Source organism: Chelonus insularis, unplaced genomic scaffold (genome assembly GCF_013357705.1).
Source record: "Chelonus insularis isolate UGA/USDA-ARS -01 unplaced genomic scaffold, ASM1335770v1 contig_384_pilon, whole genome shotgun sequence".
In the NCBI taxonomy this organism is placed as follows: domain Eukaryota; kingdom Metazoa; phylum Arthropoda; class Insecta; order Hymenoptera; family Braconidae; genus Chelonus; species Chelonus insularis.
This window is the reverse complement of record NW_023276541.1, coordinates 79,566-106,440: the sequence shown is the minus strand read 5'-3', so window position 1 is coordinate 106,440 and position 26,875 is coordinate 79,566. Positions and strand designations below refer to the sequence as shown.

Here is a 26,875-nt window from a genome sequence, read left to right as displayed (position 1 = left end):
ATTTAATCTACTTGTAATAAAATAAGACATTCAATTCTTCTATGTCTTTATCTGAACAATTATTTTTCTATAAAATTGTTCAAGGCTTTTTTTTCGTCTTGGTATTTTTTGAACTGTCTCAAACTTAGTAAAAATATTGGTACTTCATTGTAATATTGACGCCGAGTTTACCAAGAACAGGTAAAATTGAAATTCCGGATTTTCTAATCATATTTCATTGATAATGTATTTAGATTATCGTAATATGTACTCAGTATTTGTTCAAATTCAAATAAAACGAGTAATTTTTAATCAAAAAATCTTAAAATATGGGCCTTGTGATGTTACTACGTTGTTTCCAGAAAAGAAACGAACGGCGTCTGTGGCAGCACTGTCAGCGGAAAAAAAATGTACTCAACAATTAGCAACTGTTCACCCAACTAACAAAATTGCAGTTAAATACTAAAAATTATCTCATAATTATTTTGATAATTATAATAAAACGATTTATTCAATTGTTAGTCATCATTTATATTATCGACAAAAAAACTGTATTTCAACAATCAATTCCATAAGTAATTTCTGATTTAACAACGACTAAAATTAAAGAATATTAGGCTAGTTTGAATCTTTAGTACGTATTCCAACAACAGGATACCGCTACTAGGTTATTTTTAATATCCAAAAGTCTGTCTTTTCTGTTTCCTCTTTGTGCTTCTATTCTCTCTACATGCATGTGATTTGTTTATTTCATGTCATAACCAAAATTAAGATATATCAGCTTGAATAAATTAAATCATACATATTTAAAAATCCAGGTAATTTAATTAATGTTTATCAATTATAATGGATTAATACACAATATGTTTTAACTACAGAAAAATGTTAAGAAGCTTTGTGCGAGGAAGCATCAAAATCCAAAATAGTAGTCTAGGGTCTGGAGTAGTTGGAATAAATGCTCCAATATCACAAATAGTACGATGGAAAGCGAAAAAACCGCGTTGGCTTCCAGTAGCTAAATCAAAATTATTCAAAATTGACAATTGGCCGGAAATACCAAGAGATGAGTTGTTGGAAATGCGACGATTGCAAAATTATTATCGAACATACAGAAAGTCAATCAAGTTAGTCAAAAATATTTTGATTTAAAAAAAAAATAACCATTTATATTTATTAACCAGCTTTTTTTGTTTATAGACAATATTTCGAACAGTTAGAAAAAGCAAATCAAGTAGAATATGATGAAGAAAAAATAAAACAATTTAAGCAAAAAGATTTTGAACGTTGTCAAAAATTGAATGACGAATGGAATAAAGAAATTGCATTGAAACGAGAAGAAAGATTACAGAAAGAATGGATAGAAAAAAAGAAGTTCCATTTAGAAAAATTGGCAGAGGCTAAAGTTAAAGAAGAACAAGAATTAGCTGAGTCAGAAGAATACATAAGAAAACTCAAACAAGAAGCTGCAAAATTCATCACAAGAGAAATGGTAGATCAAGCAATTGAAGAAGCTTTGGAGAATGAAGTCAGTTACAATGTAGCTATAGACTCGAAAGGAAATAAATATACTGATATTTTTGATAGGCCAGGAGTTACGGTTAAACATAAAATGACTAATTGAATAATAAAACATGATAAAATTTTTAAATTTGTTTTATTTCAAAATGGTAATGTATCCAATGTAATATAATAATAGTAATAATAACCATTATGATAAAAAAAGTATATTTTAAATATTTTCACTCATTATATAAATTATTCTGTTTATTAGTTTTAATGATTGTTGTTTATCCACTGTATTACAATTATTGGTATTCAGAGGCTTTTTTCATTGTTTTACGAAATATCTTTGGCATTGGCGCGATCATTTATTCCTCTCCAACACACACACACACACTCTTAATGAATAAATTCATTTTCAGTTGAAAATTGGTCAATTGAATATCGATTAATGATTTTTTGAAATAATTTAAATATAAGTTTATTAAAATCAAGTCTCAAAGTCTCAAGAAAAGAAAAAACGGCTGTTGGATTTTTCAATTTAATATTAGCGGACAAAAAATGGAAAATTTTTCTGTCTTAACATATTTTTAAGGCAGTTTCATAGTATAAGACAAAATAATATTTGTTAATTAAATGATTTTCGATGCTATCGCACTGAAAGTTGATTATCATATGCATGCATGCCAAATACCGAAACAAATTTCAGCTAAACCACTTATGTATTGTTTTTTCTATAAACAGATTCATTGCTTTCTAGTAATTATTGTACACTATTATAAATAAATATCAGTGTGTGCGTGCATTTAACGTGTAAATTTAAACTTCATTCCATAGTTTTGATCAACAACAAACCATCAAGATTGCATATTTTAGTTTTTATATGCCAACAATTGAAATGAAGTCGCCATTTATTTTAATAATATATCATGTTCAAAAGTTATAAATGTATTGGTGCAATTTTACAATCGTGATTTTTAAAATTTGAACAATCCTTTATTAAAATTAATCGTCTATTAATTATTTAATAATTGTTTTTTATTTATTATTTTCAAGGACTAAATATGAATGACTTGTATGTTACTATGTATAAAACTGCACTTTATCGTACGATAAAAATATAAGTTTCGTAAAAAAGACTATTATTTTTATTTATTTTTTTAATTTTACTAAATATTTAAATAGTAGTTATTATTTTTTCTGTTGGTATAATTGTAGTTTTTTTTATCTTAATATTTGTATCATCGATTGTGTACACTTTATGAAATAAATGGCACATTCGTAATCTCTCATTGTTTTCGTCTATTTAAATGTAAAATCTAACATTAATCATTAATATTATTATTAACTGTTAATCAACTTGGCGGCTGTATTGAAGTCTTTAATATGTATGAATTATTTGTACCGATCCGCCAAGGAATACAATAATAAAGAAAAAAAATTTTTATGTTAAAACATCACTTTAACATCATAAAAATCTTTTTTCTCAATAACTTTTACATTTACGCCATTAATAAATTTGCAAAAAAGCCTCTTGGTATAAAAGAAAAAAAAAATTAACAAAGCATTTCTTACATATGCTTAAAAGAATAATAATAAAATTAATAATAAAAATGATAAAATATCTAATAATCTTCACTCAGTTAAAACACTGCACATATTCATGTGTGTAATTAATAAAAATCAATTAGTCAATCTGTAATAATATTTCATTTATCAATAATAAAGATTAAATAAAATAAAGAAAAAAAACTATAAAATTGTTTATCACTCTTACATTCATTATTTAACTCGAATCTACTTAAAACACAAACAAATCTGAGCTAAATTCTAAAGGCTATAGTTAATTCATATTTCATAATTGGATATTTAATTTTGGTCAACCCATTCTCGCTCTCTCCTATTGTTTTCAATAATTAATTAATTATTGGATATAATTATAATACTTATCAAATATAATATATATATTTTTTTTGTATCTATAATTACTATGAGACATTGGGTCATAAACATTAAATATTATTGTATAACATTTTCAATAAATGATGAAAAAAAAACTAATTGAGTAAAAAATGAAGTCATTAATGTCTTCCAATGAGATTCTTCTGACTTCATTTTATCAATGACAACGATAATGGATTAGTAAAATACATACATTTTTGAATTATATTTAAAAATAATGTCAAAAATAATAAAAAAAAAATCAACGATATCTTAAAAAAAAAAACATTTTGCTTCATTGCATAAAGTTCAACTCGAACTTTTTTTTCATCGTAATTACTTCAAGATCTACTATTCTAGATCTTAGAGTATTTACATTTTTTTTTTTTCTAAATTTTTTTAGAATTCGTTTAAAATTTAACTTAAAAGATATAAATTATAAAAATTGAGCTTAGTTTTAATGTAGACTTGATAATTTATCATTAATAAATAACTGCTAATACGAAAATATTCAAACGTTTTTATATTGTGATAATCGTACACAACTTGTAAAACATGTATTGTTTACTTATAAATTCGCATTTCTTTGTCAACAAAACAAATTATGTTATGTTGTTTTAAAATTAAACAATCAAAAACAATAATTATTTGAGGGCAAAAAATATAATTGCAAAAAATTTGCCCCAGGCCTACTCTGACTTTTTCTATTTTCTTTTTCCTTTAAAATTTAATTGATACCTCAAGATTGCATTTGACCGCCTAAAAAATATACACTTAGCATTATCCATTAATTTTTCATTAAAAATAATTTTTTATCATGGAGAAAAATAACATTTCTCTCTTTCATTAATAATTAGTATTTTTACGCTTTCTCCAATTTACCTCGTTTACCTGATAATTTTTTTGTACGTTGTCTAAGAGCAAGGCCATGGCGCCGTATTATTTATTATTCAGTTCTTATTATTAATATTATTCTAATCACTAAATATATATTAATCATTATTAATGAGTGTTAACTTCATCAAACGTTTATCTACCTAATTTTTGAATTATCTCATAATCATTACAGTTTTCTTCTGAAGAAAACTGTACTAGTTATACAAACAATTCAAAGTATCACTTGTAAAACATGTCTAATGACATGATCTTATGTTAATCATATAAATATGCCATCATTTTACGAAATTAAACGTCAAAATAATTTTTGAAAATTATTCATTAATATCGCATAAATTATTCACTCAATACCTCGTGGTCCATCAATTGGCATAGTATGTAGAACCTCATCCAACAATTGCAAAGCACGATGAAGATGTACCTATAATGAATTAACAAATATATTAATATAGTAATAAAGTCAAGTGAATTAATGAAATAAATCGACGAAATATACTTACTTCAATCCAACAAGGCGTTTCTTTGATACTTTGACGAGGATAATCTGGACCCCAACCTTTGACAAAACTCAATCGCAGAATGCAAAGTCTTCTCAAATCATCAACTCCTATACCTGCAGCTGCACTGAGACCTAAATAATTTTTAATGTTAGTATCATAACGTATATATTAATTAATTGACAATTTAATCACAATCGTATAATATTTCTCTGTACTTTTTGTAATTGGTTGACCATGAGTAAGATGACCAGCAACAGCAGCGGCTTGTGCTGCAGCAGCAGCTTGAGCAGTGGCCGCTTGTCCTCTCATTTGTTTGTGACATTGTCTTAAATCGAACACTTTAATATACGCTGAAGGATATATTTTATGAACGGCATCACCGGGAGCACGTCCAGCTTCTCTATCAAGATAATAAGATTGAACAAACACACTGTGTTCACTCTGACATCGTAACCACACATCTCCTTCACCTCTCAAGTCTAGAACTACACCTTTACCTGCAATTTTTAAGTATTTATTAGTTTCATTGCAATTGATTGGTTTTAAAATATGCAATAAAATTTATATACCTATATGAAGCCTGGCTCTTTCACTCTGATCAGTTCTATGAACATTACTCAAAGCACCAAGACAGAATCTATTACCACCACTAGGATCAACGTAACCATCGATTGTAACTGTTGGACAAGTACTGCTAACTTTGAAAGTCTCTCCAACTTGAGTATCGAGTTCAAAGTATCCTACAGAGCACCAGTACTCGGGAGCAGGTTGAGTGGATAATAAACCTCCAATATTTCCTCCACTAACTTCATTACCATGTCCCCCTTAAAATATTGATACCAAATAAATTTATCAGAGTAAATTTAATTCTAATTATTTGAAATTGTTTTACTTACAATATGATGTAGGGTGCATATGTCGATGATCAGGTGGCTGCATACTTTGTGTATAAGTTAAAGTATTAGCACCAGTCCATTGTGGAGCCCCGGTATTATAAGGATTTGATACAGCAGCTACAGCAAATCCATTTTGGTGATGAAGATGAGCTGGAGATACTGGAGAACTAGATGTTCCACCTGAGAAAATATTCATTTTTGATTAATTTTAATTATAAATATTATTTAAATACCAAGTCAACTTTACTTCGAGGCGATGCATACCAATACGTGATTTAATAACATCATACAAATTGAAAGTGAAATTAATAAGACTGTAATAGGCGTAAAATAAATAAATACCCAAAGACGCAGTTAATGCATCAACAGCTGGCGGAGCTTGATTCAAATCTTGAGGTGTATTAGTGCTATAAAATTGATCTGAAGATTGCCCTTGCGTTGGGCTTAATATTTGGCCTCCATTCCCTCCTGCTGTATTTAGTGATTGTTGTTGCGTGGTAACTGGATGTCCCAACTGATGAACTACAGCTAAAATTTATAGATAATAATTAGCTATAATTAAAATGTATTATTAAACAAAAAATCAATTGTTTTCAGAAATTCTTAAAAAATTTAAAACCAAAATGAAAAAAAAATAATTATTTTATAGGACTGTTTGCAAAAGAAAATACGTACGATGGTGCATATTTCGCGTGGAAATGTGATGAGGCGTAGGAATCCATGTTTGCCTTGGACAATTATTTTCTTCCAATTTAGCATGAGGGTTATTCGGATTACCCGCACCACCCCCTCCATATATACCTTCACCACCAGCTGCATTCAATAATACGGGAAAAAACAAAAAAAACAAACCAAATAAACATAATGAAAATAAAAAAAGCAAATAAAATAATACTAATTTCAAAGAAAAAAATTTTTAATTGAATCCTTTAAAAAACAAATCATAATAATGTAAAAAAATAGTCCTTAGAAATATTCATCAAAAATGTTACCTGGATTCGAAGGTGCGAGATTAATGAACTGCGGATTAGGGGTTGGATTCGATGTTGTTGGCTGAGCAGGCGGTGGATGATGTTGAATTGTCTGATTCAATTCATTGTCAACATCCATTCCAGTTCCAACACCGGAAGCACTTGCCGTACTAGTGCCACCACCACCACCAACGGAATATTCATCTTTAACTAGTCGTCCACCAGGACCTACTCCAACGCCAGATTGAAGTGTTAGGCCAGATAAGTCTGTAAAGAACGGGTCTGTGCCGGGAAACGAACCCATTCATACACCAAAGCAGCAAAATTTTAATAAATAAAAATATAAATAAATAATAAGAAAAAAAAATCGCAAGAAGCATATATTTGATTGGTACGTGAATTACCTATTCCTGGTGACACAACTCTCTCATAATGGTAAGGATTAACACAAACAGAATCACATTTTAAATCAAATGCGAACTGACAATATTTTATATGTTTTAATTCATTCTTATGTAAATCTGGCCATCGCCATATTCTCGCATATATTACATGAGGGAAACCCTTTCTTCCTGCTACTTGAAGTCGCCCATCAAGTGTCCTTTGGATAGTGACACATTTACTTGGGTGTGCACCATTTGTGGTGATGGCAGTTATTAAACTATCAAGTTCATCTCGTTTTTCCTAATTTAAATGAAAACATAAATAATTATCAAATTACCAAAAAAAAATATATATAAAAAAGTAAAAACTAATTCATTTTAAATAATAAATAAATACCTTGAGCTTCTTTACAAGAGATTCAATGGCACGCTTACTGAAGCCTTCACTCTCGCCACCCTGACGATGACACATGAGGGAATGAACTATGCTAAGGCATGCATCAGCACTTGTTGGTGCTGATGGAGTGATTCCAGTCATTTCTCTCACTAAAAAGAAACCATTAATTAAAGTTTTAATATTTTTGACTTTTTTCAAGATGTATATATAATAGTTTTACGAGGCTGAAAGAATGAGAAAAAGATATGCCCGAGAACTCAGTAGAATGAGCATTCGCGTACTTAGCAAAAGATCCCGGGTTTAACACTCAATTAAGTATATACATTTTTTTGGCTTTGATTCAATTTTCAAATTAGAGAAATAATGTGATTTTATAATTTAACAAAAAATTTAAATAATCCGTATTTACACTCAGAATTTGGCTGCATCGGGGGCGAGGGATATAAGTGACCTCCCCCGCCCGCAAGTCCAACCATCTCCGTGAAAGCCGTGGCGGCGAATGCTTTGTTTCCACTTTGAAATGACTCGTTTTGACCTTGAAACGAGTCTTTCGTTGAAAAATATCTTTAGGATTGACCATCTAAAGTGTTTGTTGAAAAACAATGAAATAAGAATCTTAACATACGTAATTGATGTTACTATTCATTAATTACTAGTATTAATGCATACACACGCAAAGAATCCTTCTCTGAATGTCAAAATCTGTAGAACTAAACTCTTATCTATCACACAAATTCTAGATATTCTAACAAACTTTTTTTAAAATATTTTTTAGGTTAATAGTAGCATTGGCACATAAAAAATTACAAACACTGAAATTTTTTAGTATTCAGTTAAAATACGCTTTGTTTATAACGATTTTCCATAGAAAAAATAAAACCGTCAAGATGTTTGTTATGTTTTAGATGGCGTTAATATTATTGACACCGCGTAATTTAAATCGCAATTGTTTAATCAACATTTATTTTCTACCATAACCTAAAAAAAACAATTGGCAAAAGTTTTTATTTTATTGAACTTTAGAGTTAAATTTTATAAATTTAGTAGGATATATATATTTATTGAAGGTTTATAGAGAAATGAACATTAAATAATATCTTTAAAAATACTTACATATCAGTAAAAAAGCTAGTTCGCGAATTGTTCACCGGTAGCACCGATACAAAAATTCTAATACATTCTTAAGGCGCATATACACGCTATTTATTAATTGTAAAAGAATCAATTATTTACACTGATGTGTATCAAAAATTTATTTATTCAAGTAATTATACTGTTACAATTCTATATAAATATGCAAAAGAAATAATAGATGCACAAATAAGTTTTTGCAACGCTGGCTTGCTTTGCATATGCACTCTAAAGTTTCGTCACATCTATAGTTTGGTTCAACCGCATCATGTGTATAGTATAGTGCATACAGTACCAGACATGAATGCTGTTCAATTTTTTAAGGGTGATACAGGCGATTTCCCTATACCGTCCTATAGAAAATCACACAGCATTTATGTCCGGTACTGTACATTGTATATATACACACATATACATATACCCCTCTTATATGCATATGTATACATGTGTATGTACACTGTAAGTTGTTCCGTTTCCTTTACGCCAAATATTTGCACTGTAAACGTTTTCATCAATAGAATAAAGTAATTACTAATTCAATTGATATTTATCATTAAATCATATCAAAATTATTTTATGTATTAATAATGATTGAAATTTTATATTATATTTATTGAATCATTTTTCATTCATTTTTTTAACAAATAATGAATACCGGTATAACCTTAAAACAATCAAAACAATATAAATACTTGTAATTTATGTATATTTTTTAGGAATAATTATTTATAATTATTGTTATTAAAATCATTTGACATTATGAAGTACGTATCAATTAATCAGATATAAATTAACCAATTTCATTTATTATTATATTAATTTTTACGTAATTATTTTTTATTAGGATAAGTGTGGATGGGTTAATAGTTTATTTCCCTTATGATTATATTTATCCTGAACAATATGCTTATATGTTGGAGCTTAAAAAAGGCCTGGATGCCAAGGTAATTAGAAAATTAAGTTAAAGTAAATCTTAAAAAAAACATTAAAATAATGATTTGTTTCTACTTACTTGAACAGGGCCATTGCTTACTTGAAATGCCTTCTGGAACTGGAAAAACTGTTACTCTATTAGCATTAATTGTTGCTTACATGATAGAAAATCCTTTAGCAGTCACCAAATTAATTTATTGCTCTCGAACTGTACCAGAAATTGAAAAAGTTGTAGAAGAGTTAAAAAAGCTTATGGATTACTATGAGAAAGAAACAAATGTAAAGCCAAAATTCGTTGGATTAGTTTTAAGTTCTAGAAAAAATATGTGCATTCATCCAGAGGTACATTTAACTTACAAATAATGATTTGATTTATTATTTATAAATTTGTTATATATACTATATTTAATATGTAGGTAAGCAGAGAACGAGAAGGGAAAATTGTTGATGGCCGTTGTCATTCTTTAACAGCATCATATGTCAGAGCACGACATAATTACGATGAAAGTACTCCAATATGCAATTTTTACGAAGGTTTCGATATGGAAGGTAGAGAACGACTTATGCCACCTGGAATTTACTCTATTGACGATCTTAAAGAGTATGGTAGAGACCGAAATTGGTGTCCATACTTTCTTGCGAGGTTCACTGTAAATATTTTATATGCAACTATTATTTTTTAGTTTCATTCTGAATTACTGGAAATTATTTTCTTAATAATTTACAGATTATACATGCTCAAATAATTGTATACAGCTATCACTATTTATTGGATCCCAAGATCGCTGAAACAGTTTCTAAAGAACTTGCTAAAAATTCAGTTGTAGTTTTTGACGAAGCTCACAATATTGGTATACATTTTTGCTTTCACTCATAAATTATTATATTTTCAAAATTTTAATGTTCATTTTTTTTTTTTTTTAGATAATGTTTGTATTGATTCAATGAGTGTAAAAATAAATAGAAGAATCATGGATAAATGTACGGCAAATATTCAACTTTTAGAGAAGACTGTTGCTGAGTAAGCTTTATTGATTGTTATCATCGTTTATTAATCATTCATATTTATTATCTTGATTTAATTATTTTTTTTAGAATGCGAGACGAAGATGCTAATAAATTAAAAGAGGAATATCAAAGACTGGTTGACGGCTTGAAAGATGCGCAGGTAGCTAGAGAGACAGATGTTATTTTAGCCAATCCAGTTTTACCTGATGAAATATTACATGGTAATTATATAGAATAAGGAAAAATTTATTTAAATACATCAATCATAAAAATATTTCAGAGGTAATACCAGGGAATATACGAAATGCAGAGCATTTTGTAAGCTTTTTGAAACGTTTTGTTGAATATTTGAAAACAAGATTACGAGTCCAACATGTTGTTCAAGAGTCACCGACAATATTTCTTCGAGATGTACAAAATAAAGTTTGTATAGAGAGAAAGCCTCTTAGATTTTGTGCCGAAAGATTGGCTTCACTATTAAGAACCATGGAGATAACAGATCTAACAGATTTTTCTCCATTAATTCTGGTAACACACCTGGCGACTTTGGTATCAACTTATACAAAAGGATTTACGATAATTGTCGAGCCTTTTGATGACAAAACTCCAACGGTATTGAATCCTGTTTTTCACTTTAGTTGTATGGACTCTTCAATTGCCATGAAACCGATATTCGATCGATTTCAATCTGTAATCATCACTTCGGGTACTTTATCACCACTAGATATGTATCCAAAGATTTTAAATTTTCATCCAGTAATTATGTCATCATTCACCATGACGTTGGCAAGGCAGTGTTTGTTACCTATGGTGAATATCAATCTGTATTTCTATTTCAATTCTATAGTAAATAAATGATTGTAACATTTATTTGATAGATTGTAGCTAAGGGAAATGATCAAGTGTCTATTTCTTCCAAATTTGAAACAAGAGATGATATAGCTGTAATAAGAAATTATGGCCAGCTTTTGGTAGAATTTTCAGCAATTGTACCAGATGGGATCGTTTGCTTTTTCACATCTTATCTTTATATGGAATCAGTTATTGCTGCTTGGTAAGAAGCCAAATTTTTTTATTCTTTGTTTTATCTCATATTTTTTTTTGTCTAACATTTGAATATGCTCTGTAGGTACGACCAAGGAGTTGTTGATCAACTTCAAAGACATAAACTTTTATTTATCGAAACCCAAGATTCAGCAGAAACGAGCTTGGCTCTTATCAACTATATCAAAGCATGTGACAGTGGAAGAGGTGCAGTATTATTATCAGTAGCACGAGGAAAAGTTTCCGAAGGAGTCGATTTTGACAATCATTTAGGAAGAGCTGTGCTTATGTTTGGAATTCCTTATGTTTATACTCAATCGAGAATATTAAAGGCTAGATTAGAATATCTTCGAGATCAATTTCAAGTAAGAAGCTCAACATTTATTTTAATTACATGATTAATTGATAAAAATTACTAAAAAACTTTGTATTATTTTTTATAATTAGATAAAAGAAAATGATTTCTTAACGTTTGATGCAATGAGACATGCAGCTCAATGTGTAGGACGAGCTATAAGAGGAAAAACTGACTATGGTATTATGGTTTTCGCTGATAAGGTAAAAATCAATCACTAGATAAAAAATAAATAGTTTACGAGATCATTAATCATTTAAATGTATTTCCAGAGATTTTCTCGAGCTGATAAAAAAACAAAATTACCCAAATGGATTCAAGAGCATCTTTCTGACGGTTTATGTAATTTATCTACTGAGGAAGCAATACAGGTAAACATTTATTTGATTATGTATAAAACTATAATTATATATGGTTGTTAGATAAATTTGATTTTTAATTTTGTAGATTGCAAAAAGATGGTTGAGACAAATGGCACAACCTTTTTCACGAGAAGATCAATTAGGGCTTTCGTTACTAACAAAAGAACAGCTTGAAAAAGAAGAGTCTAGCAAAATTCAAGAAAAAGCAGCACAAAACTGACAGTCAAAAAGGGAAAAATAAGTTTTGGTTTATGAAAAATCAGTTTTTTAATTACAAAATAATGATGGAATTACATTTATAATATTTAATTGTAAAGAGCTTACGCTATTTTTCAACGTCACCAACGAACCAATATGTGATCTCCATTCTGAATGGAGTAATAGCTTAATTGTTGCAAAGGCTTGTCCAGAGGAATTTCTTCTGTCAATCTCTATAAAAAATTTTTTTAGTGTTCATATAAAAAAAAAATGTATATATATAAACATAGATAACTTTTTAAAATAATATAAGTAATAATTTACATTTAATCCAACAAATGATAACTTTGGAATTTTCCCTCTAGTTTTAAATATTCGCTGAACTAAACCGGTGAGTTTTTGTACATCCATTTCTTTAAGAAGTTTTTTTTTTACACTGGAACATTGTGAAGATTCATTCATACAAATAAATTCAACAGTAATCAAATCAGATTTCATATCTAAATCTGTCTTTGAATTCGTAATCTCAGGTTCTCCGCACACTGAAAAAATAATTATTAAAGCAAATCTTTTATTAAGTATGAAATAATTAACTTAAATTTGGATTGTTTACTACATACATTGAATTAAAGTAAGATATCGAGGATGATTTTCTAAAAATATTTTTTTACAATTTTCTGAAGACTCTGAATTTATTTGTTGCCATTCTTTAAAGCATAATTTTAAATAATCATACTCTGCTCCATTTCTTTCATCTCTTGTAATTTCTGTGCTGTTTAATAACTTTAAGTTTGAGATTCGAGCAATAATTAATTGCCTAGCAGTTCCTTTTTCTACATCATTTAACAATGGATTATCACGAAATTTTAAGTCTTCGAGATTTTTTAATTTTTCTAACTCACTTATTGAAATCCACTATAAAGTAAAAATGATTTTTTAATAATTATTGCTCTTGTCAAGTTTATTGATATTGTAAGATATTGATAGAAAATGAATTTTGTTAACTCACCTCATTAATTAAATTTTTTGATAAATGTAATTGTCGAAGTGCTGGAAACATTGACGTCTTTCCATTTTCATCATCTCTCGGCAGTCTTATTACGTCAATATTATTTGAGTTCAAATTGAGATTTTCCAAGCTGAACAATCGCGTTTCTGGTTATCCCACATCATTTTTTATTTTTGTTTATTTTATTATATTAATTTAATGACACATTTTATGCTTACCTTTCAAGTTTTCCTAATTTTAAAATTTCTGTCCAATCATTAATACCATTTCCTTCTAATGATAAAACAACAAGTTGTTTAAGGCTTGCATCTGTTTCTGGTTCTTTCAAGATGCAAATATTGTTAAATGGCACATGAAGGATTTTAAGTGATGGGAACAATGATGTACACCATTCTACATCGTCCCAAGTATAATTCATTCGCGCCATTGTTAATTGATTAACTTTTGTGAAAGCGTTTTTCAAATTTTTACCGTCTTCCGGAGTAGGCAATATATTCTCACTGTAAAAAAAAAATTAATTATCATAGTATCAGCTTATCTGCTTCTTACCAATACCACTCCAGATTGCTTTGCCAATTTACCTTACATCAAGATGTTCGAGATGTTTTAGCTGCCAACAAATATCACCAACCGTTCGCCATGAGTTTATTAAATTCCTCGAAATATCGAGTTGTTCTACATTCGGACAGAGCTCTTCTAACTCTCCAGGAGCACCGGCACAACTTACTAACTGATCACGTAACCAAACTATTTTAAGTTTATTAAATGTACTTTGTTTTTTATTAACTTTAGAAAACCCAACCATCTCTAAGAAAGGAGCATTGATTTCTTTCTTTAAACTGGTGACATTTTCTGGTTCTACTCCAGCTAATTCGTCGTCAATTAAGCCATAACGATTCTTAATAGATTCTGGACAAGAGACTCCAGTTTTAACTTTTCCTGGACGAACAAATGATCCTGATGTAGGATATCTATGGAAAATAAAAATAAAAGAAAATGAAATAAATTATTAAAAATATGATAAGAAATGAAAAACCTAATAAATTTTAATAATTACCGTGTTTTGAAATATTCAATGCCGTGATAAGTACCATTGTGTTTTCCTCGATCCGACTCATCCCAATCAATTCCTAACCACATACCATTGGTATCAATAACTGGGCCAATATAACGAATTGTTCCACGGTGTCCATCACAATCAATTCGGTTTCCAACTTGATAGGAATCATTGAGAATGTTTGTACTTTCTCCCATTTTGTTAAAATATAAATTAAATTTCAATAGCTCACGTGGTTTTATGAGCTACTCTTTTTATTTTTCAGTTTTTAGTATCGTCAGCAACTTCTTGATCACATTCAAACTTTGTTACCTACATATTGAAAGTAGCGTTTTGTTTTAAAGGGTTAGTATGTTACTTTATGAATAAATTATATATTTTCTACGGAGTAAATAACTTTAGCAACGGATTAAAATATAAAAATGACTTTTTAAACTATAAAAAGAATAACACTAAATGAAAAAAGACTACTCTAAATAGATTAAATTCAAAATTTAGAGATAAAAACTGGAAAAAATCCCTAGTAAACTAATTTCAAAATATTTTTTAAAAATTTTAATTTAATAAATATATTATTGGGTATTTATTTATAAATTTCGATTACAGCTTAGTAAAATGAATAAAAATTCAAGTAAAACGGTATTATTTCAATGGACTGTTAATTAAATAAAATGTAATCAATAGCCATAAAAAATTTTTTAACCTTCAGCACTTCCCAATTCCTCGTTAACAAAAATTTCAATTTATGAATGTATAAAAATATACTTTTATTGATTTATTTAAAACCACTATTATAATTTTTTTGAATATTTGATTGAATTAGTCAGTTAAAATAATTGTAATCTCGGTATTGTCACATCTCTGCATTGCTGACACTATGACACTTCACAACTGTTCCGCAGCCTAATGTGAATGTTGCCGAGAGTCGTTTGTCGTAGTTGTAGCGGTGCAAGCTTTTTTTTGTTAAATGAAAAAAACGTACAACGTTTGCATAGTTTAGTAAACAGTTAATTACTTTTAATTGCCTTATTTTTCTACGTTAAAATCATGCTGTCTGAGGTAAGGAAAATTTTTTTAAAACTTGCTTCGTCTTATTTAGACAAATTGTGTACTAATATTTAAGGTTAGTTTTGACAGGTTGCTTAATTCTATTGCTCTTCTGTAATTCGTACGGATTAGCAACATAATTCAGAAGAATATTTTTTATTAAAAGGAATTTATTTACTATAAGAAATAAACATGTTGGGTTTATTTTCATTGGTTCAACAGAATGCAGTGGAACCTATGCAGGTTGATGCTCCCCCAGAAGACAATGATAATTCAGAAGAAGAGCCATACATCGTCGAAAATCCTACTTTGGTGAGTGACATAAATTAATTTATTTAAAACAATAATTCCTCTCATCTAAAATAATTTTTTAATATCAATGTTTCATGAAAACTCATCCAGGATCTTGAAGCTTATGCAAACAGCTATGCGGGGCTTGCTAAATTATATAGACTAATTTATATTGCTGATCATTGTCCAAGTTTACAAATTGAAGCTCTAAAAATGGCTATTGCTCATGTAATGACTACCTATAATGTAACATTATATCAAACCTTACACAAAAAATTATTGCAAGCTCTTGGAACACAAGGATTGCCCGACGTAGCTGCTCAATCATCATCACAAGACATACCAACGATTAATCAAATGTGGGTAGAAACAAGATCTAAAAAAGCAGCTTTAAAGCTAGAGAAATTCGATACCGATTTGAAGAATTATCGTAGCAATTCTATTAAAGAAAGTATAAGAAGAGGACATGATGATTTAGGAGATCATTACTTAGATTGTGGTGATCTTGGTAATGCCTTGAAATGTTACTCAAGAGCGCGAGATTATTGCACGAGTGGCAAACACCTAGTTAACATGTGTCTAAATGTTATTAAAGTATCTGTTTATTTACAAAATTGGACACATGTTTTAACTTACGTTGCAAAAGCTGAAAATGCGCCTGATTTTCCTGATGTTCATGGTAAAGATAATAATCAATCTATCGTCACAAAATTAAAAGTAGCAGCTGGTCTTGCAGCTTTAGCTATGAGAAAATATAAAATGGCAGCGAAACATTTCCTACAAGCTTCACTCGATCATTGTGACTGTCCGGAATTATTATCACCAGGAAATGTTGCTCTTTATGGTGGTCTTTGTGCTTTAGCAACCTTCGATAGACATGAATTACAAAAACAAGTTATACTTAGTAGCTCATTCAAACTTTTCTTAGAGCTTGAACCTCAAGTTCGTGATATTATTTTCAAGTTTTATGAATCAAAATATGCTTCATGTTTGAAATTACTCGATGATATTCTTGATAACATTTTATTAGATATGTATTTAGCGCCCCACGTACAATTATTATATACGCAAATTCGTAATCGAGCATTAATTCAATACTTCAGTCCTTACTTAAGTGCTGACATGAAGAGAATGGCTGTTGCATTTAACAGAAGTGTTCCAGATTTGGAGAATGAGCTTATGCAACTTATTTTAGACGGGCAAATTCAAGCACGTATTGACTCACACAATAAGGTGAATATATCTTAACTTTATTTAATTTTCTTAATATTATTAATTCATTGAAAATTTTTCGGTTATAAACATTTATTTATATACTAAATATTGATTATTTTTATTAAAGATTTTGTATGCCAAAGATGTTGATCAACGAAGTACAACTTTCGAAAAGTCTATAAGTGTGGGAAAAGAGTATCAAAGACGAACAAGAATGCTTATTCTGAGAGCTGCTATTTTAAAGCATCAGATCCATGTCAAGGTAATTATCTTAATTGCGTTAATTATCAAATAACTTTTAACTTGTATTTTGTGAATTTCGTTACAATGCAATAATTGTCTATTTCTAAACTATTATATTATTAAAGTTAAATTAATTTATAAAATTGTTTATACTTTTAGTGTCCTCATCGTGACAGCTCTCAAGGTGGTGAAATGTCGGTTGCACCAGGAAATAGCAGTTCAACTCCTAGAAACTAATCCATTACTCTGTACATCATATACATTGTTTTCATTTTATTTTCCAGCGCTAAAATTACTCGTTCATTTTATATAATCGATGTACATACACTTTAATAAGACTTTAAATACACATATAACAAAGTTGATAATAAATGCGTGCAGTATATAGCAATAATTAAGCAATTATTATTTTATTATTTATATAAATTTCAGTTTAATTAGCGCGCTATGGATAGAATGTACACTACTATTGGTCAAAAGATTTTCCCCACTCCGTACTCAGCGCGAACTCTAGTGGACAAAATTGACTTCCATCTTGTTCTGTTCAGAGAAGTTTCTCTCTGGTTGTGTCAGGCTTTCAGCTTGAGCGGTCGCTCGATTGCTCAGTGCTTTTGTAATTCTCATAACAGTAAAAGTTTTTTTTAATATTTTACATGTTCAATCAACTAAACGATAATTTATGTTAATAAAAACATATTAAAACGATTGAAAAGGGTGCAATTGCATTTACAAGAAATGGGTCGATACAGGAGGTGAGTAACGAAAAGAAGATACACTATTTGAAATTTATCGCGTCCGAATGCTTTTAATTCTATATCTACACCCCGCGACGCGTCCCAACTCTCATTGTATTGAATGATATGAAATTTTTGTAACATTAATTAAAATTAGACGTATAATTAACAAAAGTTGAATTTAATTGAAGTTAAAGTAATATTTCATAAATTGAAAATATTTTTCAAAAATAAAATAACCTTTTAAATATTTATACATATATATATATAAAATAATTTTAAAGATGATAAACAAAAAGAAACTTAAAACGAAAACAGATGTTTTAATTTTAATTATTGAGTTCTAATTACCGTACTGATTGTAACAATTTTTTTTTAGTCGCAGTAGAGATAGAGACCGGGATCGACGTCGGAGATCCCGCAGCCGTTCGAGGAGTCGATCTCCACGAGATAGACGTGGTTGGGGTGGAAGTAATGGTCGAGATCGTGGTGGAAATAATCGAGGTGGTAGAAATCAACCTGGTGCTAATCTCCGGAAACCACGATGGGATTTAGGACGCTTAGAGCCCTTCAAAAAAGATTTCTACATACCTAGTAATGCTGTTTTAAATCGTGATCCTCGGATCATTGAACAATATAGAAGTGAAAAAGAAATTACATTGAGGGGGAAAAATATACCTAATCCTGTCTTTAGTTTCGAAGAGGCTGGATTTCCTGATTATGTTATGAAAGAAATTAAGTAAGTTGAGTATTTAATAAATGAATCCTAAAGAGATTAAAGCCTTATTGTTGGCTTCTTTGTTTATTCAAAATGTAAATTTAATGTAAATAATTTTTATAGACGACAGGGATTTAAAGACCCGACATCAATCCAAGCTCAAGGATGGCCGATTGCACTCAGCGGTCGTGATATGGTTGGAATTGCATCAACTGGTTCTGGAAAAACTTTGTCATACATATTACCAGCTATTGTTCATATTAATAGTCAACCAAAGCTTTGTAGAAAAGATGGCCCGATAGCATTGGTTCTAGCACCTACCCGCGAACTTGCTCAACAAATTCAACAAGTTGCAGATGAATTTGGTCATACTTCTGGAATTAGAAATACGTGTTTATATGGTGGTGCTCCAAAAGGTGCTCAAGCTAGAGACCTTGATATTGGAGTTGAGATTGTGATAGCTACGCCAGGAAGACTTCTTGATTTTCTCGAGTCAGGAAGGACTAATTTGAAGAGATGTACATATCTAGTTTTAGATGAAGCTGATCGTATGTTAGATATGGGTTTCGAACCTCAAATAAGAAAAATTATTGAACAAATTAGACCTGATAGACAGACTCTTATGTGGTCTGCAACGTGGCCAAAAGAAGTTAAAAATCTTGCTGAAGATTTTCTGAAAGATTATACACAAATTAATGTTGGATCCCTTCAATTGTCGGCAAATCACAATATTTTGCAAATAATTGATGTTTGCCAGGACTACGAAAAAGAAACAAAGTATGTATTGGTTAAACAGTTATTAGGTTATTGCAAAATAAAAGTGATGTTTCACATTACGTTTTTATGCGTGACTATGAACGATAAATAAAAATCAATGCTAAAACTATTGAAATTGAAAAATGAAACTGTTATTTCAGATTAAGTACACTTTTAAAGGAAATAATGGCTGAAAAAGAAAATAAAACAATTGTATTTATTGAAACGAAACGTAGAGTAGATGAAATAACAAGAAAAATGAAGCGTGACGGTTGGCCAGCTGTGTGTATTCACGGAGATAAGACCCAACAAGAACGTGATTGGGTTTTACAAGGTAATACAGGTTTTTTTAACTTAGTTTTTTAATATTTGAATAAATAAATATACATATATATTATTTATTTACTTTATAACTTTTATTGTGTAGATTTTCGATCTGGTAAAGCTCCAATTCTCGTGGCAACTGATGTAGCAGCTCGTGGACTTGGTAAGTAAAAATGAAAAATATTTAATTATTATTACAATTAAAATTATAGTATCAAATTTATTAAGTATCAAATTAAATTAATATTTTTTATCATTTAAATGAATAATTTCTGTGCTTAAGATATATAATAAATAATAAACTAGTCATGTTAAGTATTATTTAAAACAAAGCACAGAAAATTTAAGCATTAAATTTAATTTTCAATTAAAACTTAATTTAAAATCTTTTGTTTGTAAAGATATTTTTATTTACTGGTTGAAGTCTATTATCATGTTGTTCAAGTAGTTCATTAACTTTCAAATATCATAAAATTCAAGAAGTAGTTGATAAAGTTTATAAGTAGCTATTAATAAAGGGTACATATTAGATAAAAGTAAATAGAAAAAAAATTATCTCATAAAATAAACTAAATAAACAGAGTAAAAATATGTAGCTAACGCGGCTGGATGTTTGTTTGGATTGCAGAGGCACATTGCGCGCAGGTCCACGCCGGGTAATGCAAAGCAAACGGAGGTGCTCCGCCGTCTTATATTCGGTGGTGCACAAGTTTGCATTGTCTGCGGTGGCTGCTGCGCGTGCCTCTATCGTCAATTGCGTGATGGGTCAATGTTGGGCCTAATCAGGTCCTCTTATTCTGCCTACAATAACGGATTTCTCGGTACTACGCAGCGTCGTTTGGCATCTGGGCTGGCCGAGTCGTTGTTGCCAGTCTAGAGTACCCCATCTACTGGTCACTCGAGCTAAAAGTAGCCCGCCCAACGGCGGGGTCACCGATGAGGCGATGGCATACTTGAGGATGCCAGGGCCTCTCGTGGGTCCCAATAGCAACAGATCGGCGGAGGCTGTAGCTGGAACGAGCTCAAACAGCCAGGCCCTGCCCGTACGTTGCTAGCGACATTCGCCCACTGATTTACTTTAGTATGATAGACCAATCAAATTATTTCATATCACAATTACTACATTTCTTGCTATTCTTTATCTGTTTTTTGTTTTACTTTGTCTTGCTTTCTTTCTCTTCATTCTCATCTTACTGTCGTTTAAATAGCCTTTATTACCTTTCATTCATTTCTCGGTTTTTAACACTGATTTAGTTTCTTATTTATTTATTTTTTTGTAATTAATAGAGCACTGCAGTCATAAGCTTCGGTCCTTTAAATAACTACTGCTTACAAAGTGTAAAGTGTACTGATTTTTAATGCCTTTTATCCATGCATTTATGTTTTTTAAAAATTATTATCAAATGCTTGAAAGATTAAAAGTATAAATGAGTAATTAACTTTTTACCCTTTTCGTTTATCTCATATTTTTCATTGGATTCTGATTTTTTGATTGAAAAGAGCTTGATCTTTTTGCACGTTTTGGAGTTATTTGCTATTATTAAAACATTTATTATATTTAATTAATAAATTTAATAATTATTAAAAAGAAACTTTTAATGATAAAATATAATAAAGTTTAATTTTTCACATTGAAGATATTATTTTTTTATGCCAGAGGGACTGTAGCTTATGGTAAAATAAAGCAAAAAATGTTTAATAGAGTAATTTATTAGACGCGTAAATCTTTAATGTATATAGGACAAATTCGCGCTGTTGCCCAATTAAAGTGAAATTTCTGTACACAGGCTTGATTATTAAATTTATAACATATAACTAATTGCCTTATCCATTTCAGACGTTGAAGACGTCAAGTTTGTTATCAACTTTGACTATCCATCATGTTCTGAAGACTACGTACATCGTATCGGTCGTACCGGTAGACGACAAAAAACCGGAACAGCTTACACTTTCTTTACACCAAGTAATTCAAATAAAGCTAATGACTTAATTCAAGTATTGAAAGAAGCTAATCAAGTCATCAATCCAAAATTATTAGAGCTTGTAGACAGTCGAGCTGGAGCCTTTGGTAGACAAAAAGGTGAGCTGTACTAATGCCATTTAAATGTGAAAGTGCGATCAAAGTTGAATTGAATATTAACACGTAAAAGCATTAGATTCAAGATGTTTTGATCCTTTAGTATATTATTTTCATTACTAGACTATTGAATATTTTAATAAATAACTTGATGATTTTGGTTAATAGATATTTTTGAGAAAAGGTCAAAATATCTGTAAATAAAGGAATGAATGTAGAGTCTAGATAATAATTGTAAAGAAAAATTTCTGTAAATAAAAAATCATCAACGACGATAGTTATTTTGAATACAGGTAGAAATCGATGGCGTACTCGTACACCAAGAAGTGGAAAGGATCGAAGCTATTCAAGAAGTCGCAGTCGAAGTGTGAGCAAAGAACGAAATGGTCGAGGAGGAAGACGAAGTTATAGTCGCAGCTATTCGAGGAGTCGGAGTCCGGTGAATAATCGTACAGGCAAGTCATCAGCCAGTCCACCAACGGGTGAGGATACTTTTTCGACTCGAACTTTGAAAACTCAACCCTTTCAACACCATCCAGCTCCTTTACCTCCTTTACCACCTCCTTCAGCTCCATCTGTATTACCTCCTCTCCCTACTGAACCGGAAGAAAGGCCACCAGGAAACACAATTCATCTTCGGCAAATCCCAACGATGCCCCATCTACTTCGCACGGGATCGTCGATCCTATCTGGGCCAGCCGTGGCGCCTGGTTACCACCAACGTCATGGTGACGGTGGAACTTCACCTGGCGTTAATATTCTCACGTCAATGCCACCGTTACCGGGCCCTGGAGGTGGGGTTGGTTATCCTAATGGTTTGCCAGCCTTGCCGTACTATCAGCTGCCCCCACAGCCCATGCATTCTACCAATGGCTTTCATCGCTAGTGGCAGTACCTCTGCTCTGCCAATTTCATAACCACAAGGTTCGTTACGATCTCCCCAAAACGGTACGTCAAGTCTATTTTGGCGAAATTTTTGCTGCTATACTATAGTAAAGTATTTATCAATGAAAATTCTTTACATTATTATATCAGTAATATATAATCTTATTCTTTTGACGACTATTCGTCAATATCGACTTGATGAATCGTCTTTTCAACTGATTGTCACCTTTAAAATCAAATAAATTCTTTAAAACTTTAACTTAAAATCCTGCCCCGTATTTTATTATTAAAACAATGTTATAAATCTTTACAAAATTTGTCTGGCATTTTTAAAGAAAATTTTCTATCAAAATAATTTTATTTTTTATGCTTCAGAAATCATCGGCAAAAGCTACTGGAATAGCGAAAGATAATTAACTTCGGAATCTCTCTAACATTCAAGAGATATACAACTTTACGCTGTCAATAAACGTATTAGTTGTATATGCTGTCATCAATCGTGATTATTAATTTTTCAACGGTTAAAGGATAAAACTAATAATCGTTTGTGAATGTCATATAATTTTAATATTTAATTTTATTACTCACTTTAACATCGACGAAAATGTAATTAATATTTCATTTTTTTGTATTTGCAAACTCTACAAGGTTGTTTATAAATTAAGCATAATTTTTTTTAATTTTATTGAAACAAATTTTTCGACGGATTATATATGAATAATTAAGTATCAGCTATTCAATAATTTTTACTCATTCCTGTGTATTTAGATACTAAAAAAAAAATAATAACATTGTACAGTATTTAATTCAAATGTAACAAATAAAAAATTTGTTAGACGACTGTATATAAAACATATCTTTATTATTTTTAATTAGTTGAATAGCAAAAGAATTTTAATTAAATATTGATAACCTTAATTTATAACTAGATATAAGGATTTAAATATTAAAAGCATCTATGCGTCATAATAAAAATATAAACTAAAAAATTTAAATCTTAACTTGTTTATTTAAGTTAAACTACTCAATAAGTGAAACATTTAATCCAGCTATAAAAATATATATGTGGCTTTACTAATAATTAGTTTAGCAATTTAAATTGTATTTCTAGACAATCGCCAGATGGCGAAAAGGTTTAGCAGCTGTTTTGCACATTTTTTTGGGTATCAATAAAGATGGCTATATTTTGAAAACTCAATCAATACATATTAGATGGAATAAATCATTTACTATTTTATTAACAGAATGTTACTGAAAGTAAGATTCTTTAAGAATACACCTTAAATAAAGGACATCAATTAAAAACGTGTAATCTTATAGGTATTAAAACCAAGTGTATTCATACAATTTAAAGGAGCTTTAGATAAAATATCAATAACAAGTTTATCAATATTTTCAACAACAGCTAAAATGTCATTTCAAGGAGATAAAGGTACTTTATCAGGGTCATTTAATTTTTTTTTAAATATCATCCATTCAACTGTTAGGCTGAGTATTGAAGCGCCAATTTATTTTACAGATAAATTTTTAAAAATGAATCTAGAAGATAAAAGAAAGCACTATCAAACATCAAAAGTAACAGCTTTAGATGAAGTTTTAACATGGCCAGAATATTTTGCGAAAAATAAAATAAAAGATGATACTAATTTAGCTAATAAAATATCAATGTGGCAAGGTGACATAACATCTCTTGAAATAGATGCTATTGTCAATGCTGCTAACTCAAGTTTACTAGGAGGAGGTGGCGGTAATTATATAATTTATTCATCATTCTATTATCATTTCAAAGTAATAGATACTCAAGTAAAATTAATATGATATAATAGTTGATGGAGCTATTCATCGAGCAGCTGGACCAAGTCTTAAAAAAGAATGTGCTAGTCTTGGTGGATGTAATGTTGGTGAAGCAAAAATAACTGGAGGCTACAAACTTCCAGCTAAATGTTAGTAAACCTTCTTTTAAATTGAGTATAATTGTATTTAAGCTCCGTAATTAATCATTTCCTGACTCTTTCAGATGTAATTCATACAGTCGGCCCTCGTGGTGAAAAACCCGAAATGTTAAAAAAATGTTATTTAAATAGTTTAGAGCTTGCTAAAGAAAATGGAGTAAAGACTATAGCATTTCCTTGTATTTCTACTGGAGTTTATGGGTATCCTCAAAGACCAGCTGCTGAAGTAGCAATTACAACTGTAAAACAGTTTTTGGAAGAAAATAAAGATCAGGTAAACATTAAATGAAAAAAATAATATCACAAGAAATGAAAAATAATTTATGACTTATTTAAATTAATGTTTTAGTTCGAAAGAGTCATATTTTGCCTATTCCTACAGACTGATAAGGATATTTATGAAAATTTGCTCCAAAAATATTTTCCCTTGGCTTAAGTTTGAGTGAGCTAAGCTGTAGGTGTGATATGTAGACTGGATCAATTTTTATTCAATTATGAGATACTCATGACTATTTTTGCTTCTTAAATTTATACAACAATAAAGTCATTTTCAATTACTTTGATATCTAACAATTAATCTTTGTTATGAAAAAAAAAAATTAAAAATAACTAAATAAGCTCGAATGAAGTCTATATTTTCCACCGTTGGTAAATAAAGCACAAACGGATAAATTTGTAGTTTCATGCATAAACTATAGTTGTGTAGTACATTTGATAAATAAAAATGTCAAATAAAAATTATCTTTTGGTTAAGCATACAAATTAATAACAACTTGGTGGACGTTGATTATTATCAATTAACGATTTACGGATTTATACAAGGTTTTTTTTTTAAGTAAATTTGTAGTGTATAGTCAATTGGAGCTTATTGAGTGATATTCTGGAGTAAAAAAGTTACCTTTAGTTCAAATTACATAGATAGTTTTTTGTAAAATGACACGTATGTCAATTTATCATTTAACAATATCCTCTGATATTATTTAATCTCTAAAATATTCACTTACTACAATTGTGCGTGATAGCACGATAAAGTATTATAAATTATATTTCTGTATTTAATTTATAAAAAGGATAGGTTATAAAAGAAAATAGAAGAGTGTTTGTGATATTTTTAGATTACTTATTCATTGTTGTTCTCATTAAAAGTAATCATTGTTACAATATTTTTTTAATCTCAAAAATCTGCTGATAATTGCTAAATTAAATGTAAGCGTTTAATATTCAATTACAAAGGAAATTAATATTCCACTGTAAAATAATGGAGAATAAGCAGGTATTGTATACTATAATTGCTTAATTCACAAATTAACATCTTAGTTACGTCATTAATTCTTAAAAAGAACGGTTTCTACATTAGGTTAGAGCTGTATATGATTTTTCGGGAGAACCTGGCACAGCAGAATTATCAATTAACGCTGGTGAAATTCTTACTGTCACTCGAGATAATGTTGGTGATGGATGGTGTGAAGGATACAATCATCTTGGCCAATCTGGTCTCTTTCCGGCAGCTTATGTTCAAGCGATAGACTCATCAACAGTTACAGCCACAGCCCCAGTGAGTCAAAGTAGCGGAGATTATTGGGATGATGACTGGGATGATGATTCAGAAATCGGACAAAGTCAGCCATATACTCCTAGCAATAATCAGTATCAACAATCACAGATGGATGAATTTGCAGCAAGTCAAATGGGCGTTACAAATCATCCAAATGATCTTATCTCTATGCCAACAGCTCACACATTCCCAATCGTATCTGAAAGAAGCATTACCAATATACCTAAGAAAAATAACAAATTTTCAACTCTTATCAAATCAGGAGAAGATAGCTTTTTGATGGGTACGAAAACATTAATAGTTCCTGAGGATGAAAAAATATTTGTTCAAGAAACTGAGGATGGTCACTGTTATTGGCTTCCACATGGTGATGTTTATAACTGTGTCGTCACATCACCCAAAAAAGGATCAAAGCTTAAGGGTCTTAAAAGCTTCATTGTTTATCAGCTTACGCCAACGGTACTTATCTATCATAAATAATTCGATAATCATTTATATTAAAAATGAATTTATTCAA

At 29.9% G+C, this 26,875-nt stretch overlaps 8 protein-coding genes across 11 annotated transcripts; 6 read left to right on the top strand and 2 right to left on the bottom strand.

Moving 5' to 3' along the window:
* The first annotated feature begins 653 nt into the window (after positions 1-653).
* On the top strand, positions 654-2,284 carry mRpS26 (mitochondrial ribosomal protein S26). Its single transcript, XM_035084268.1, has 3 exons — positions 654-797; positions 858-1,103; positions 1,177-2,284. The coding sequence occupies exons 2-3, from the start codon at positions 862-864 to the stop codon at positions 1,598-1,600; spliced, it is 666 nt and encodes a 221-aa protein (XP_034940159.1). The 5' UTR covers positions 654-797; positions 858-861; the 3' UTR covers positions 1,601-2,284.
* Positions 2,285-3,050: 766 nt separating this feature from the next.
* Med (Smad/Smad4 homolog Medea) lies at positions 3,051-8,828 on the bottom strand. Of its 2 annotated transcripts, XM_035084264.1 has the most exons (12): positions 8,134-8,306; positions 7,874-8,044; positions 7,465-7,613; positions 7,089-7,368; positions 6,706-6,966; positions 6,389-6,526; positions 6,056-6,241; positions 5,714-5,893; positions 5,387-5,641; positions 5,033-5,314; positions 4,818-4,948; positions 3,052-4,738 (listed from the first exon to the last, which is right to left on the bottom strand). In XM_035084264.1, the coding sequence occupies exons 2-12, from the start codon at positions 7,938-7,940 to the stop codon at positions 4,658-4,660; spliced, it is 2,010 nt and encodes a 669-aa protein (XP_034940155.1). In that variant the 5' UTR covers positions 7,941-8,044; positions 8,134-8,306; the 3' UTR covers positions 3,052-4,657. The 2 variants fall into 2 exon arrangements, with proteins under 2 accessions (XP_034940156.1, XP_034940155.1); XM_035084265.1 differs by lacking the exons at positions 7,874-8,044; positions 8,134-8,306 and adding an exon at positions 8,578-8,828 and having other exon boundaries at positions 3,051-4,738.
* Positions 8,829-9,037: 209 nt separating this feature from the next.
* Xpd (general transcription and DNA repair factor IIH helicase subunit Xpd) lies at positions 9,038-12,545 on the top strand. The gene is made up of 14 exons (XM_035084241.1): positions 9,038-9,119; positions 9,312-9,359; positions 9,440-9,539; positions 9,616-9,870; positions 9,945-10,178; positions 10,256-10,379; positions 10,453-10,549; positions 10,624-10,757; positions 10,817-11,346; positions 11,415-11,590; positions 11,666-11,945; positions 12,028-12,138; positions 12,208-12,306; positions 12,383-12,545. Exons 2-14 carry the CDS (start codon positions 9,355-9,357, stop codon positions 12,515-12,517), a joined length of 2,280 nt encoding a protein of 759 aa, XP_034940132.1. The 5' UTR covers positions 9,038-9,119; positions 9,312-9,354; the 3' UTR covers positions 12,518-12,545.
* Positions 12,540-15,467, bottom strand: Tbce (Tubulin-binding cofactor E). The gene is made up of 8 exons (XM_035084244.1): positions 15,265-15,467; positions 14,562-14,873; positions 14,086-14,475; positions 13,723-14,004; positions 13,505-13,634; positions 13,116-13,410; positions 12,820-13,037; positions 12,540-12,728 (listed from the first exon to the last, which is right to left on the bottom strand). The coding sequence occupies exons 2-8, from the start codon at positions 14,756-14,758 to the stop codon at positions 12,636-12,638; spliced, it is 1,605 nt and encodes a 534-aa protein (XP_034940135.1). The 5' UTR covers positions 14,759-14,873; positions 15,265-15,467; the 3' UTR covers positions 12,540-12,635.
* A 1-nt stretch (position 15,468) lies between these two features.
* Positions 15,469-17,742, top strand: CSN1b (COP9 signalosome subunit 1b). 2 transcript variants are annotated; one of them, XM_035084250.1, is made up of 5 exons: positions 15,469-15,620; positions 15,831-15,920; positions 16,011-17,132; positions 17,242-17,376; positions 17,517-17,742. In XM_035084250.1, the coding sequence occupies exons 1-5, from the start codon at positions 15,609-15,611 to the stop codon at positions 17,592-17,594; spliced, it is 1,437 nt and encodes a 478-aa protein (XP_034940141.1). In that variant the 5' UTR covers positions 15,469-15,608; the 3' UTR covers positions 17,595-17,742. The 2 variants fall into 2 exon arrangements, with proteins under 2 accessions (XP_034940141.1, XP_034940140.1); XM_035084249.1 differs by having other exon boundaries at positions 15,477-15,620; positions 15,690-15,920; positions 17,517-17,594.
* A 174-nt stretch (positions 17,743-17,916) lies between these two features.
* Positions 17,917-23,505, top strand: LOC118067493 (probable ATP-dependent RNA helicase DDX17). Of its 2 annotated transcripts, none has more exons than XM_035084243.1 (8): positions 17,917-18,109; positions 18,471-18,830; positions 18,933-19,586; positions 19,727-19,899; positions 19,993-20,052; positions 21,727-21,969; positions 22,260-22,448; positions 23,227-23,505. In XM_035084243.1, the coding sequence occupies exons 1-8, from the start codon at positions 18,093-18,095 to the stop codon at positions 23,262-23,264; spliced, it is 1,734 nt and encodes a 577-aa protein (XP_034940134.1). In that variant the 5' UTR covers positions 17,917-18,092; the 3' UTR covers positions 23,265-23,505. The 2 variants fall into 2 exon arrangements, with proteins under 2 accessions (XP_034940134.1, XP_034940133.1); XM_035084242.1 differs by having other exon boundaries at positions 22,260-22,890.
* A 516-nt stretch (positions 23,506-24,021) lies between these two features.
* On the top strand, positions 24,022-25,544 carry LOC118067500 (macro domain-containing protein CT2219-like). The gene is made up of 6 exons (XM_035084258.1): positions 24,022-24,108; positions 24,172-24,283; positions 24,371-24,598; positions 24,678-24,794; positions 24,869-25,077; positions 25,153-25,544. The coding sequence occupies exons 1-6, from the start codon at positions 24,097-24,099 to the stop codon at positions 25,237-25,239; spliced, it is 765 nt and encodes a 254-aa protein (XP_034940149.1). The 5' UTR covers positions 24,022-24,096; the 3' UTR covers positions 25,240-25,544.
* A 517-nt stretch (positions 25,545-26,061) lies between these two features.
* LOC118067527 (sorting nexin lst-4-like) lies at positions 26,062-26,838 on the top strand. The gene is made up of 2 exons (XM_035084300.1): positions 26,062-26,076; positions 26,161-26,838. Exons 1-2 carry the CDS (start codon positions 26,062-26,064, stop codon positions 26,836-26,838), a joined length of 693 nt encoding a protein of 230 aa, XP_034940191.1.
* Positions 26,839-26,875: the final 37 nt, after the last annotated feature.

Excerpts from the sequence above, each read along its gene's own strand:
- mRpS26 (XM_035084268.1), top strand. The coding sequence starts at position 862 with ATGTTAAGAAGCTTTGTGCGAGGAAGCATCAAAATCCAAAATAGTAGT. Across the intron at positions 1,104-1,176 it reads ACATACAGAAAGTCAATCAA|ACAATATTTCGAACAGTTAG; the intron begins GTTAGTCAAAAA and ends TTTTGTTTATAG.
- Med (XM_035084264.1), bottom strand. The coding sequence starts at position 7,940 with ATGGTTGGACTTGCGGGCGGGGGAGGTCACTTATATCCCTCGCCCCCG. Across the intron at positions 7,369-7,464 it reads CTCTTGTAAAGAAGCTCAAG|GAAAAACGAGATGAACTTGA; the intron begins GTATTTATTTAT and ends CATTTAAATTAG. Across the intron at positions 5,894-6,055 it reads TGCATTAACTGCGTCTTTGG|GTGGAACATCTAGTTCTCCA; the intron begins GTATTTATTTAT and ends ATATTTTCTCAG.
- Xpd (XM_035084241.1), top strand. Across the intron at positions 9,871-9,944 it reads ATATGTGCATTCATCCAGAG|GTAAGCAGAGAACGAGAAGG; the intron begins GTACATTTAACT and ends TTTAATATGTAG. Across the intron at positions 10,758-10,816 it reads ACCTGATGAAATATTACATG|AGGTAATACCAGGGAATATA; the intron begins GTAATTATATAG and ends AAAATATTTCAG.
- Tbce (XM_035084244.1), bottom strand. The coding sequence starts at position 14,758 with ATGGGAGAAAGTACAAACATTCTCAATGATTCCTATCAAGTTGGAAAC. Across the intron at positions 14,476-14,561 it reads ATTGAATATTTCAAAACACG|ATATCCTACATCAGGATCAT; the intron begins GTAATTATTAAA and ends TATTTTCCATAG. Across the intron at positions 13,038-13,115 it reads ATATCTTACTTTAATTCAAT|TGTGCGGAGAACCTGAGATT; the intron begins GTATGTAGTAAA and ends TTATTTTTTCAG.
- CSN1b (XM_035084249.1), top strand. The coding sequence starts at position 15,801 with ATGTTGGGTTTATTTTCATTGGTTCAACAGAATGCAGTGGAACCTATG. Across the intron at positions 17,133-17,241 it reads GTATTGACTCACACAATAAG|ATTTTGTATGCCAAAGATGT; the intron begins GTGAATATATCT and ends TTTTTATTAAAG. Across the intron at positions 17,377-17,516 it reads AGCATCAGATCCATGTCAAG|TGTCCTCATCGTGACAGCTC; the intron begins GTAATTATCTTA and ends TTATACTTTTAG.
- LOC118067493 (XM_035084242.1), top strand. Across the intron at positions 19,900-19,992 it reads ACGTGATTGGGTTTTACAAG|ATTTTCGATCTGGTAAAGCT; the intron begins GTAATACAGGTT and ends TTTATTGTGTAG. Across the intron at positions 21,970-22,259 it reads AGCCTTTGGTAGACAAAAAG|GTAGAAATCGATGGCGTACT; the intron begins GTGAGCTGTACT and ends TTTTGAATACAG.
- LOC118067500 (XM_035084258.1), top strand. Across the intron at positions 24,795-24,868 it reads CTACAAACTTCCAGCTAAAT|ATGTAATTCATACAGTCGGC; the intron begins GTTAGTAAACCT and ends TGACTCTTTCAG. Across the intron at positions 25,078-25,152 it reads TGGAAGAAAATAAAGATCAG|TTCGAAAGAGTCATATTTTG; the intron begins GTAAACATTAAA and ends TTAATGTTTTAG.